At 43.0% G+C, this 14462-nt stretch overlaps 1 protein-coding gene across 9 annotated transcripts in view; it reads right to left on the reverse strand.

Annotated features, from left to right (window-relative positions):
• Window positions 1-14462, reverse strand: part of USP48 (ubiquitin specific peptidase 48) — a 101189-nt gene that overhangs the window by 79271 nt on the left and 7456 nt on the right. Inside the window, exon 1 of one of the 9 annotated variants that reach the window (XM_032300699.1) lies at window positions 1999-2033. The exons of the other annotated variants lie outside the window; for them this stretch is intronic. Within the exon in view, the coding sequence (XP_032156590.1) occupies window positions 1999-2018 (20 nt within the window). The 5' untranslated portion in view covers window positions 2019-2033. Of the gene's footprint in view, window positions 1-1998; window positions 2034-14462 lie in introns of those variants that run through there. 9 annotated transcript variants of the gene reach the window in all.

The following is a 14462-nucleotide window of genomic DNA, read 5'->3' on the forward strand; positions in this document are numbered from 1 at the left end:
ATGGTACATTTACATGACAATTCTATGCAACAGTAAAACACACACACACAGACACACACAGCATGAAAAAGGTCTCTATGAACAGATCTGGAGTACCTTCCAGGACACATTATTAAGTGAAAAAAGCAAAGTGCAAATGAATATCTCTAGTATACTGTTTTTATGTCTAAGAAATATATAAGGCCGGGCGCGGTGGCTCACGCCTGTAATCCCAGCACTTTGGGAGGCCGAGGCGGGTGGATCACGAAGTCAAGAGATCGAGACCATCCTGGTCAACATGGTGAAACCCCGTCTCTACTAAAAATACAAAAATTAGCTGGGCATGGTGGCGCATGCCTGTAATCCCAGCTACTCAGGAGGCTGAGGCAGGAGAATTGCCTGAACCCAAGAGGCGGAGGTTGCGGTGAGCCAAGATCGCGCCATTGCACTCCAGCCTGGGTAACAAGAGCGAAACTCCGACTCAAAAAAAAAAAAAAAAAAGAAAGAAATATATAAGAAAATATACATATACATGTACCTGCTCATTGTGAACAAAAAGAAACACAGGATAAACCAGAGACTAACGAAACTGGTTATCTATAGAGCATGAGTGGGAATAAGGTTAAAATAAAATGTACTGTTTCGGCCAGTGCAGTGGCTCACACCTGTAATCCCAGCACTTTGGGAGGCCAAGGCAGGAAGATCATGAGGTCAGGAGTTCGAGACTAGACCAGCCTGGACAACATGGTGAAACCCCGTCTCTACTAAAAATGCAAAAATAAGCCGGGCATGGTGGTGCGGGCCTGTAATCCCAGCTACTCAGGAGGCTCAGGCAGGAGAATTGCTTGAAGTTGGGACATGAAGGTTGCAGTGAGACAAGAATGAGCCACTAAACTCCAGACTGGGTGACAGGGCAAGACTCTGTCTTGGGAGGGGGGGGTGGGGGGGAACAAGAAAACATACCTTTTCCTGTAATGTACAATTTGGGACCATGTGAATGTTTCTCACACTACTTCATGCACATACACAAATGAAAATAAATCAACTGGCTGGACATGGTGGTTCACGCCTGTTATCTCAGCACTTTGGGAAGCCAGAGCAGGTAGATCACTTGAGGTCAGGAGTTCGAGACCAGCCTCGACAACATGGTGAAACCTTGTCTCTACTAGAAATACCAAAAACAGCAAGGTGTGGAGGTGCATGTCTGTAATTCCAGCCAGACTGAAGACTGGAGGCTGAGGCTAGAGAATCACTTGAACCCGGAGGCAGAGGTTGCAGTGAGCTGAGATCGTGCCACTGCACTACGGCCTGAGCAACAGAGGGAGACTCTGTCTCCAAAAAACAGAAAAAAGAAAGAAAAGAAAAAAAAAATCAACAAGGATGACAGGAACCCTAAATTCAATACAGAAAAAAACGTATTTCAACTAAATAAAACATCCAGACTGAAGGGAAGGCAGGGGTGGGTGACCGACCAAATAACTTGAACATTCATTTATTGGCAAGCTCATTCAGTAGTACCCCCTCGCTAAAGACAACAGGAACAAATAACCAGCTCTAATAAGTAGGGTTCTTTTCCACAGAGACAGGTTAATAATTCTGAAACACAGGCTGGGCGTGGTGGCTCACACATGTAATCCATGCACTTTGGAGGCCAAGGCGGGTGGATCACCTGAGGTCGGGAGTTCAAGACTAGCCTGACCAACATGGTGAAACCCTGTCTTTAAAATAAATAAATAAATAAATAAATAAATAAAATTCTGAAACATAGATCTGAACTTCTAAATATTAACCACTAAAAGAACCCAGGGCTCCTTGGAGAAATAAATGGCTAATTTTAAGTCCAGGGCAGTGAAATGAGAAAATAAACCTACAACATCTTACTATGCCCTAAAAGGATATACTGAAAGAATGATGGGGACATGTTAAAAGAGCACAAGAGTTGGCTGGAAGGGGAGGTCCCATTGGCCAAATTTGACAACAAAATTAAGCAACAAAATAAATAATAGGATTATAACCTACTGAATAAAGTAAGAATCCATCACTCCATGGTGAGACAGAAGAAAAACCTCTTCCTTTAAACTATCAAAGTGGAAGGAATGACAGAGTTAAACATCTCCATTTGGCATCCATCAGATTCAGAAAAGAAATCAGGCAAGAATCATCATAGATGAGAATGCAGGCAAGTTGGAGGAATAACAATATTTACAATGTCTCAAAGTATCTCAACACAAGTTAATTACAAAGAGAAAGATAACTTTCAGTGGAGAAATATGGCAGACATCACCTTAACCAAATGCATAAATTTAACACACCCAGTAATAGATCTAATTGACACTACACACTCTCTGGTATAATGTACAACACAGAATCACTTCTGCGATGTTCTAGCCAAAAGATGCATAGCCTTAATTGAGTCATGAGGAAACATCAGACAAACCCAACTGGAGGGACTTTCTACAAAATAAGTCAATGTCATGAAATACAAGGAAAGATCCACTAATTGTTCCAGATTAAAGGAGACCAAAGAGACACAACAACTGAATGTAAAAAGAGCTTAGATTTTTCTTTTGCTATAAAGGAGCATTACAGAACAAAACTGTGCATATTTCTGTAGGATACACACTAAAGGATTACTGATAACAGTAAAGAATTGGAAATTTATATGAAACTGATAAAATAAACTACAGTATAACCAAAAAATAAAAACTACTGCTGTCAAAAAATAAAAAGGCAGACCAGCAGGTACAGTTGCTCATGCCTATAATCCCAACACTTTGGGAGGCTGAGGTGGGTGGATCATGAGGTCAGAAGTTCAAGACCAGCCTGGCCAGCATGATTAAACCCCGTCTCTACGGAAAACACCAAAATTAGCTGGGAATGGTGGTGGGTGCCTGTAATCCCAGCTACTCAAGATCTTGGCTGAGGCAGGAGAATCACTTCAGCCTGGGAGGCAGAAGTTACAGTGAGCTGAGATGGCGCCACTGCACTCCAGCCTCGGTGACAGAGCAAGTCTCCATCTCAAAATAAATAAATAAAATAATAAATAAATAAAAAGGTAGAGAAAGCTTTTAATGTTGTGATATATAATGATATCATTAGGTGAACAAAGGAAGGTACATATAATGTGGCCATTTTTAAAATTTACAAATGGGGTAAACACACCTGTTTGTTTGGACATAAGAGTATACTGTAAACTGGAAACAAACATATCTGCAAAGGTTATCTCTGTATATGTCAGCTGCAGGTCAGAAGTAAACAACCCTCTGTACTTTCTCTTTTTTTTTGGAGGCTCCCAAACTGAAGTGGCATGTTCATGGCTCACTGCAGCCTCTATATCCTGGACTCAAGTGATCCTCCAGCCTCAGCCTCTTGAGTAGCTGGGACCACGGGTGCATGCCACCATACTTGGATAATTCTTAAATTTTTTTTTTGTAGAGACAGGGTTTCACCATGTTGCCCAGGCTGACTGCATCGCTTTTTATACCTTTCAGGGTTTGAACAATGAAATGTATTACATATTCCAAAATTAAGTAAATAATTGTTTTAATGCCCTTTTTATTTTATTTTTATTTTTATTTATTTATTTTTTTGAGACGGAGTTTCGCTCTTGTTACCCAGGCTGGAGTGCAATGGCGCGATCTCAGCTCACCGCAACCTCTGCCTCCTGGGTTCAGGCAATTCTCCTACCTCAGCCTCCTGAGTAGCTGGGATTACAAGCACGCACCACCATGCCCAGCTAATTTTTTTGTATTTTTAGTAGAGACGGGGTTTCACCATGTTGACCAGGATGGTCTCGATCTCTTGACCTCGTGATCCCTCAGCCTCCCAAAGTGCTGGGATTACAGGTGTGAGCCACCGCGCCCGGCTTAATGCCCTTTTTAAACATACTGTCTTCTAAAAAATAAAAATGAAGCTGGGTGTGGTGGCGCATGCTTATAGTGCCAGCTATTCAGGAGGCTCAGAGAGAAGATGGCCTGAGCCCAGGAGTTAAAGGCTGCAATGAACTATGATTGCACCTGTGAATAGCCACAGCACTCTAGCCTGGGCAACAAAGTGAGACCCTGTCTCTATTTTAAAACTTCTGAAAAAATAAAAATGAAAACAAGTTTGACCAAATTAGGAACAGTTTTGTCAAAGCCAGGAGGTAGAAAAGCTTACTAAGGAAATAAAAGTAGAACTCATTCACTGTGGGTAGAAGGATCTAGGGTTTTGTTTTTGTGCTTGTTACTCATCTATAATGGGAAAGGTCTATTATAAGGCAGCTAAAGAAACAAACAAAACTGGCCGGCCATGGTGGCTCCTGCCTGTAATCCCAGCACTTTGGGAGGCCAAGGTGGGTGGATCACTTGAGGTCAGGAGTTCAAGACCAACCTGGTCAACATGGCAAAACCCCGTCTCTACTAAAAATACAAAATTTGCCAAGCGTGGTGGCGGGTACCTGTTAAGGCCAGGGCAGTGAAATTAGAAAACAAACTTACAACACCGTACTGTGCCCTAAAAGGATATACTGAAAGAATGATGGGGACATGTTAAAAGAGCACAAGAGTTGGCTGGAAGGGGAGGTCCCACTGGCCAAATTTGACAACAAAATTTAGCAACAAAATAAATAATAGGATTATAACCTACTGAATAAAGTAGGAATCCATCGCTCCATGGTGAGACAGAAGAAAAACCTCTTCCTTTAAACTATCAAAGTGCAATGAATGATACTGCAGGCTGAGCGCCAGAGCGAGACTCCAGGGAAAAAAAAACAGACAAAAAGAAAATTAAAGCTAGCGGCAATGGACTCTCCGAAGCTAGTGGTAAAGGACTCCCCCAGACGTCTTTGGGAGATAGTAAAATAAAGTGGACACTTATTTTGTCAATTCCTTCAACTCTGCTTTTCAAAAGTATAATATCAAGTCTTATTTGTTCACTTCCTCCTCCTGGGACAGGTCGGGGGTAAAAATTTTTCAGATGACTTGGCTGGGGAGAAAGACACTCCCATGGGTCAAACACATATATTAGTCTCAGGAAATAGTTCCAGTGGAACTGTTCAGATTCTAGTCTCCAGTTCCTGAGAGCAAAATAATTCAGACAATGAACAAAAGGTAGGCTCTTCCTGTCCTCACCTCTACCACTGCCTACGCACAAAAATAACGCATACTGAACTGGTTCGAAAGCTGGCATCGAAGGCCGGGCACGGTGGCTCAAGCCTGTAATCCCAGCACTTTGGGAGGCCGAGGCGGGTGGATCACAAGGTCAAGAGATCGAGACCATCCTGGTCAACATGGTGAAACCCCGTCTCTACTAAAAATACAAAAAATTAGCTGGGCATGGTGGTGCATGCCTGTAACCCCAGCTACTCAGGAGGCTGAGGCAGGAGAATTGCCTGAACCCAGGAGGCGGAGACTGCGGTGACTCGAGATGCGCCATTGCACTCCAGCCTGGGTAACATGAGTGAAACTCCGTCTCAAAAAAAAAAAAAAATGTTTAGATCCTGGCCGGGCGCAGTGGCTCAAGCCTGTAATCCCAGCACTTTGGGAGGCCGAGGCGGGTGGATCACGAGGTCAAGAGATCGAGACCATCCTGGTCAACATGGTGAAACCCCGTCTCTACTAAAAATACAAAACATTAGCTGGGCATGGTGGCGCGTGCCTGTTATCCCAGCTACTCAGGAGGCTGAGGCAGGAGAATTGCCTGAACCCAGGAGGCGGAGACTGCGGTGACTCGAGATGCGCCATTGCCCTCCAGCCTGGGGAAAATGAATGAAAATCCCGCTTCAAAAAAAAAAAAATGGATAAAAGAATGTTTAGATCCAATATGAAGCTCTTCTTCTATTGCACTTCTTTTTTACATTATCCAAAATACAAGGCTAATTTTTTCATAATGATTAGATGGCTACCTCAGGAAGCCAAGGTAAATAAATAAGGTATATAGAAGGTTTGCAAAATACAAAAAAGTCTCAGCAGGTACCACACTCAATTCCAACATGGAAAAAATATCCAGGCCTACAGAGACTGAGCAGTGCATTAGGTTCCTGATTGCTGTTTTCCAGGATGCTGGAAAGGATATCACAACAGCAAACTCTCCAATAGGGGAGTCCCACAGTTTCGTGAACACAGAACTGGCTGCCCTCACAGAGAACCACAAGGATCCTGGTGTCCTTGAGCACATGATGAAGAAATTAGACCTCACTGTGACAGGTAGTTAGATTTCCAAGAATTGTTTCATATTTTTTGTTTCCATCATCTCAGACTGAAAAATGTCTTAATCTTATTGGCAGCATGACTGTGGTTCACCATAAACCATGACTGCTTTATCACGGCTACCTATTCCCAGAAGCAAATCTAACGAGCCCTTAGGTCTGGCCTTCAAGCCCCACCCACCCCCCTTTCCTTCTAGGCTCTCAATCACAGTCTCCTCCTCATGGCTCCTACACACCCTAAGCCCAGCACACCCATCACCCATGCAGGCCATTCCTACTAGTAGTAATACAACAGTATGGTTTTGGTTTTGGTTCGTGTTTTGAGGCAGGATCTTGCTCTGTTGCCCAGGCTGGAATGCAGCTGTAAAATCACAGCTCACTGCAGGCCTCATCCTCCTGGCCTCAAGTGATCCTCCAGTCTTTGCCTCCCAAAGTGCTGGGATTACAAGTGTGAGCCACTACACCTGGCCCAGTATCATTTTTTGAAAATCTTAAGTAATCATGTTTGTTTCTCTAAGCAAGAACTTTTGTTTAGAGTTGTTGCTTTTGCTAACATCAGACATGTTCATGATTAGCAGTCATTCAATTCTCTACTTTGCTAAAGTCATAGACAGCAAATAACCTCAAATTATTTAATGATCTCAGGAGACTGAAGTGGGAGGATCACTTGAGCCCAGAAGTTCTGGGCTGTAGTGCGCTGCGTGGGTGTCCCCACTAAGTTCGGCATCAATATGATGACCTCCCAGGAGCGGGAACCACCAGGTTGCCTAAGGAGGGGTGAACAAGCCCAGGTCGGAAACGGACCGGGTCAAAACTCCCGTGCTGATTAGTAGTGGGATTGCGCCTGTGAACAGCCACTGTACTCCAGCCTGGGCAACTGAGTGAGACCCTGTATCTAAATTTAAAAAAAATAATAATAATAATTTAAAAATGAATAAAAATTAAAAAAAAATTTTAAAGGGCCAGGTGCGGTGGCTCACGACTGTAATCCCAGTACTTTGGGAGGCCGAGGCGGGCAGATCATAAGGTCAGGAGATCAAGACCAACCTGGCCAACATGGTGAAACCTCGTCTCAAAAAATAAAATAGAATTAAATTAAATTTAAAAAAGGAAAAAAAATTATTTCATAATCTTACTTCCCAACTGATGAGAATAAATAGTCAATTCCAGGTTGACTGTAGTCCTAAGTATGAAAGATAAAGCAATACAGTTTATAGAAAACAAAACAGGAGAATATTTAGGACCCTGGGAAAGATAAATCTTTATCTCAGGGGAGCTTATAGGACCTACATGATGAGAACTTCTGAACACAAAGAGAACTACTGAACACAAAAAAGAGAAAACAGACACTGGGGTCTTACTTAGGGGTGGAGGGTGGGAGGACGGAGGGGAGCAGAAAAGATTTTGAGACAGGGTCTCGCCGTCACCCAGGCTGGAGTACAGTGGCAAGATCTCAGCTCACTGCAACTGGGTTCAAGCGATTCCCTCACCTCAGCTTCCCGAGTAGCTGGGATTACAGGCTGTACTACCACGTCTGGCTAATTTTTGTATATCTGTAGAGACGGGGTTTTGTCATGTTGCCCAGTCTGGTCTAGAACTCCCGGCCTCAAGTGATCCACCCACCTCAGCCTCTCCAAGTGCTGGGATTAGTGGTGTAAGCCACTGTGCCAGGCCTACAAAAAAATTTTCTAATTAGCCAAGCATGGCGGTGTATGTCTGTAGTTTCAGCTACTGGGGAAGCTGAAGTGGGAGCACTACTTGAACCTCAGAGGTCGAGGCTACATGTGCTGTGATCACACCATGTACTCCAGCCTGGGTGATAAACTGAGATTCTGTATCCAAAAAAAAAGGCACCAAAAAATATATATGCAGAATGTCCCCTGCAGTAGCTTTATTCGTAATGGCCAAATACATGGAAAACACAAAATGACCATCACTAGTAGAAAACGAATATAATATACAGAATATACTCACACACTGTTATATTGTACAGCACAGTTGGTCCCAATGACACATGCCTATAATCCCAGCACTTTGGGCGGCCAAGGCGGGCAGACTGCTTGAATCTAGGAGTTCGACACCAGCCTGGGCAACATAGTAAGACCTTGCCCCCACCAAAAAAAAAAATTGCACAGCACTAAAACTGAACACACAATAAATTAATCTTATAAAGTTGAGTGAAAGAAAACAGAAGCAGAAGGAACCACAATGTATGAATGAATATATATAAAGTTCAACATTGGCAAAATAATCTGCCATATTCAAAGTAAGGGTAGTGGTTTCCTTCAAGGAAGAGATGCAGTAGTAACCGGTAGGAGGAAAGCGGAAGATAAGGGTGTCTTAGAGTGCTAGTAATGTTTTGATCTTGGTGGTAGACACATGACAGATAAATTTCTTCTGTGATAATTAATCAAGTGTTATTCTTATAATTTGTGTGCTTTTCTGTATGTAAAAAAATAAATTTCCAAGCTGGGCACAGTGGCTCACACCTGTAATCTCATACCTTGGGACATCGAGGCAGGCAGATCACTTGAGGCCAGGAGTTCAAAACCAGCCTGGCCAAGATGGTGAAACCCCATCTCTACTAAAACTACAAAAAATTAGCCAGGCATGGTGGCGCATGCCTGTCATTCCAACTACTCAGGTGGCTGAGGCACAAGAATCACATGAATCCAGGAGACGGAGGTTGCAGTGAGTCAAGATCGTGGCACTGCACTCAAGCCTGGGTGACAGAGCAAGGCTGTTTCAGGCCGGGCGCCGTGGCTCACGTCTATAATCCCAGCATTTTGGGAGGCCGAAGGTGGGCAGATCATGAGGTCAAGAGATTGAGGCCATCCTGGCCAACACAGTGAAACCCCATCTTTAAAAAAAAAAAAAAAAAAAAAAAAGACTGTTTCAAAAAAAAATTTTTTTTTTAATTTTTTTTTTTTGACAGAGACGGGGTTTCACCATGTTGGCCAGGATGGTCTCGATCTCTTGACCTTGTGATCCGCCCGCCTTGGCCTCCCAAAGTGCTGGGATTACAGATGTGAGCCACCGCGCCCGGCCAATTTAAATATTTTTAAAAATAAATTTTCATAAGAACCATAAGAAAAATTCTAAACGAAATTAAGGTCTTGTTTTATCAGATATTTTTTAAACATTATAAAATAATTAAAACTGTAGTATCAGTAGAAAGATATTCAAAGAAATTAATCAATGGCAAAAAAAATAGGACTGAGAAATTAAGTAGACATAGGAATTTGTCATGTAATAAAGGTGGCTTTTTAACTGGTGAGGAAAGGGCTGAATTATTCAGCAACTGGTTTAAGACGACTGAGTAGCCATTTGGTTAAAAAGTAAAATAAAATATTGATGGATCCCTAACTCAAACCCTAAGTCAAATTAAATTCTAAAAAGATAAAGGTTGCATAAAAGTAAACCATCAGTACTAAAATAAAACATGAGTGAATATTTTTACAACTTCAGAATTGAAAAATTCAAAAACTACAAACAAAAAGCATTCACTAAATTTTACCACATTAAAAAAAAAATCATAAAACTAATGCACCAAAAGGAAAATAAGCCCACAAAGTCCAAAAATACCGCAGAAAATATCTTCAACAGAAACATTCAATAAACTACGACGGGCAGAGTGGCTCATGCCTGTAATCCCAGCACTTGGAGGGCCAAGGCAGGTGGATCACCTGAGGTCAGGAATTCAAGACCAGCCTGGTCAATGAGGTGAAGCCCTGTCTCTACTAAAAACAAAAACATCAGCCAGGTATGGTGGCGCACACCTGTATGTAATCCCAGCTACTTGGAAGGTTGAGGCACAAGAATTGCACGAACCTTCCAAGTGGGTGGGGCAGGGGTGCAGGGGAGGTTGCAGTAAGTCAAGATCACATCAATACACTCCAGCCGGGAAACAGAGCAAGCCACTGTCTCAAAAAAAAAAAAAAAAAAAAAAAAAGAAAGAAAGAAAGAAAGAAAGAAAAAGAAATATTCTATAAGCTCTGGAAAATCAGTCAGAAAATGACCAACAATTCAGAACACACAATTCATAGGAGAAATACAGAGATGGCCAGTAAATATAAAAAGGAGACAGAACGAAGTGGCTCATGCTTGTCATCCCGACACTTTGGGAGGCCAAGGCTGAGGATCACTTGAGCCCAGGAGTTCAAGACCAGCCTAGGCAACACAAGATCTTATCTCTATAAAACTTTTATAGGCCGGGTGCGGTAGCTCACACCTGTAATGCCAGCACTTTAGGAGGCCAAGGCAGGTGGATCATTTGAGATCAGGAGTTTGAGATCAGGCTGGCCAACATGGTGAAACCCTGCCTCAACTAAAAATACAAAAATTAGCCGGGCATGGTGGCACATGCCTGTAATCCCAGCTACTCCGGAGGCTGAGGCAGCAGAATCCCTTAAACCTGGGAGGTAGAGGTTGCACTGAGCAGGGATCGCGCCACGGCACTCCAGCCTGGGCGACAGAGCAAGACTCTGTTTCAAAAATAAATAAATAAAAATTTAAAAAATAAAAAATAGAAAAGATGCTCAACGTCATAAGCAAAAAATGGCCAGTGAAAATAAGATACTATTTTTCGCTAATCAGATGAAAGTTGGGAATAGGAATGCTTTGACTAAAATAATAGGCACACTCACTCTAGAGGACCAGGATAAATGGTATGAACTCTTGTAATCTATCAAAATTTCTAAACTGTCCCTTTACCTCAGCAATTTCTCACCTAGCAACCTAACTGAAAACACTCACTCAACACTCAAGATGCATGTAGAGGGCTGTCTAGGGCAGCACTGTTTGCAGTATCAAAAACCAGAAACCCCGAAGTACATCAACAGGAAACTGGTTAAATAAATTATAACACAGGTCAGGCACAGTGACTCACACCTCCCAGCATTCTGGGAGGGCAAGATGGAAGGATGGTTTGAAGCCAGGAATTCAAGACCAGCCAGGGCAGTAGAGCAAGACCCCATCTATATTTTTAAAAAACTATACAACTACCTCTACAGCTATTTTAAAAAGGCGGTACTTATTACAGATTTTTAAAAAATAAGACATATCTGTATTTGGGGCTCCTGCTAAATGAAATTTTAACTTCTCTTGCCACACACACACAAACTTGTAACTGAGATAATAAGTGTCTATCTGCTTCATTACAGTTGCCATTTTACTATCTGTATGTATCCCATAATATGTTATATACCATTAACATACATAATAAAATTTATTTTTAAAAAAAGAATAGAGCCGGCTGAGGTAGCTCACTCCTGTAATCCCGGTACTTTGGGAGGCCAAGGCAGGCGGATCATGACGTCAGGAGATCGAGACCATCCTGGCCAACATGATGAAACCCCGTCTCTACTAAAAATACAAAAATTAGCCAGGTGTGGCGGCATGCACCTGTAGTCCCAGCCACTCGGGAGGCTGAGGCAGGAGAATCGCCTGAGTCGAGATCCCACCACTGCACTCCGGTGTGGCAACAGAGCAAGACTCTGTCTCTAATGAAAAAAAAAAGAATAAAGTGGCCAGGCACAGTGGCTCACAACTATAACCTCAGCATTGAGAGCCCGAGGTGGGCATATCACCTGAGGTCAGGAGTTTGAGACCAGCCTGGCCAACATGGCGAAACCCCATCTATACTAAAAATACAAAAATTAGCCAAGCATGGTGGCACACACCTGTAGTCCCAGCTACTCGGGAAGCTAAGGCCCAAGAACTGCTTGAACTCAGGAGGCTGAGAATGAAGTGAGTCAAAATCACGTCACTGGACTCCAGCCTGGGCAACAGAGAGAGATGTCTCAAAAATAAAATAAGGCAGATTTACATGCACGAATAATAAAAACAAGTTGCAACAAAGTAGGTATTGCGACTCCCCTTTTTGCTTTTTTTTTTTTTTTTTTTTTGAGACAGGGTCTTGGTCTGTTGCCCAGGATGGAGTGTAGTGGCATGATCTCAGCTCACTGCAACTCCACTTTCCAGGCTCAATCCATCCTCCCACCTTAGCCTCCTGTGTAGCTGGGACTATGGGTCCTCATGAGGAATTTGCGTTGTGTTTGGTTGGTTGGTTGGTTTTTATTGAGACAGAGTCTTGCTCAGTCACCCAGGTAGGAATGCAGTGGCTCAATCTCGGCTTGTTGGTTGGTCTTTTTTTTTTGAAACAAAGTCTCGCTCAGTCACCAGGCTGGAGGGCAGTGGCACAATCTCAGCTCACTGCAATCTCCACCTCCCAGGTTTGAGGGATTCTCCTGCCTTAGCCTCCTGAGTACCGGGACTACAGGTGCGCGCCACCACACCCAGCTAATTTTTGTATTTTTTAGTAGAGATGGGGTTTCACCATATCGGCCAGGATGGTCTCGATCTCTTGACCTCATGATCTGCCCACCTCGGCCTCCCAAAGGGCTGGGATTATAGGCGTGAGCCACCGTGCCCAGCTGTTGGTTGGTTTTTATTGAGACAGAGTCTCAGTCACCTAGGTTGGAATGCAGTGGCTCGATCTCAACTCACTGCAACCTCCCCCTCCCGGGTTCAAGCAATTCTTGTGCCTCAACCTCCAGTGTAGCTGGAATTACAGGTGTGCGCTGCCAGCATGCCCAGCTAATTTAATAGAGGTGGGGTATTCCCATGTTGACCCATGTTTCCCTCAAGCAATCCGCCCACCTCAGCCTAACAAAGTGTTGGGATTATAGGTGTGAGCCACCTCGCCTGGCCCTCACTAGGGTTTTAGGCTGGAGCTACAAAGCCACTGAAGTAAGGTGGCCTGACACTGGCTTTAGAATGCTTCACACATTTCTGTAAGGTTTTATTTTGGTAACAGTCACATGCTATTTCCCTAATGAGAACAAAATAGACATTGTACTCCTATACAAGGCTTAAGTATACATAAATCCCGTCTTTGAAATCATTCTTCTCAAGGCTGGGAATGGATGGTGATGTGCACTTGTAATCCTAGCTACTCAGGAAGCTGAGGAGGAAAGATGGCTTGAGCCCAGGAGTTTGCAACCAGCCTAAGCAACATAGCAAGGCCCTGTCTCACAAACAAAACAAACTTCACATCAAAAGGTTAGCTGTAACAAATAGAAACTGTAAGAAAAGAAATACCAATTAAACATATGACAACATTTGCACTTAGATCAATAAGTGTGACTAACATATTATGTTGGTGACGGTATGATGTAAATGTAAGATACTCTTACACGTTGACAGGGAAATGAAAAGAGAAACCCTCATTCTGAGGGGCATTTTAGCAATACGGGTCAAAATTAAAAATGCACATCTCTTATCCAAAAATTTTACTTCCAGGAACTTACTTGACCACTAACCTCACTGTTAGCAAACAAGTCTGGCCTCAATTAAGACATACAATATTTGCAGAATTCTGTGGATAGAGGATTTAGTATACACTGCTTTCATCCTGTGATTGTCCTAAGCATTTTCAGAAATATAAATAATAGTCCTGATACATGTGGTCTTTGAATATGGTCAAACACCTCATTCTTCAGCTTTGGTATCTCATAACAAATTGTTGCATAAAGTATTAAAAAATACATATTAGTGATACTATTTATTTAATCTCTTCTTGCAAAGAAAAGAAATAAAAGAAGAAAGGCTCACGCCTGGATTCCCAGCAATTTGGGAGGCTGAGGAGGGAGGACTGCTAGAGTTAAGGAGTTTGACACCAGCCTGGGCAACATGGCAAGACTCCGTTTCTATAAAAATTTAAAAATTAGCCAGGTGTGGTGGCAAATGCCTGTGGTCCCAGCTACTCAGGTTGGCTGATCGTTTGAGCCTAGGAGTTTGTGGCTACAGTGAGCTATGATGGCGCCACCGAACACCAGTCTGGGTAACAAGTCAGATCCTGTCTCAAAAAAATGGAGAAAGCAAGTACAAAGAGAGCTTTTTTTTTTTATATCTAAATAAAAGCTGGCAGGACCAGGGACAGTGGCTCACACCTGTAATCTGAGCACTTTGGGAAGCCAACGTGGGCGGATCACCTGAGGTCAGTAATTCGAGCCCAGCCTGGCCAACATGGTGAAACCCCATCTCTACTAAAAATACAAAAATTAGCCAGGCATGGTGGCAGGCACCTGTAATCCCAGCTATCCAGAGGCTGAGGCAGGAGAATCGCTTAAACCCAGGAGGCGGAAGTTGCAGTGAGCCGAAATCGCACCATTGTACTCCAGCCTGGGCAACCAAAGTGAAAATCCAACTAAAAAAAAAAAAAAAAAAAAAAAAAAAATCCCCCAAAATGGGGGGGCATGCCTGTAATCTCAACTACTCAGGAGGCTGAGGCAGG

This window comes from Sapajus apella, unplaced genomic scaffold, assembly GCF_009761245.1.
Source record: "Sapajus apella isolate SASKATOON/1434 unplaced genomic scaffold, GSC_monkey_1.0 scaffold43, whole genome shotgun sequence".
NCBI lineage: Eukaryota > Metazoa > Chordata > Mammalia > Primates > Cebidae > Sapajus > Sapajus apella.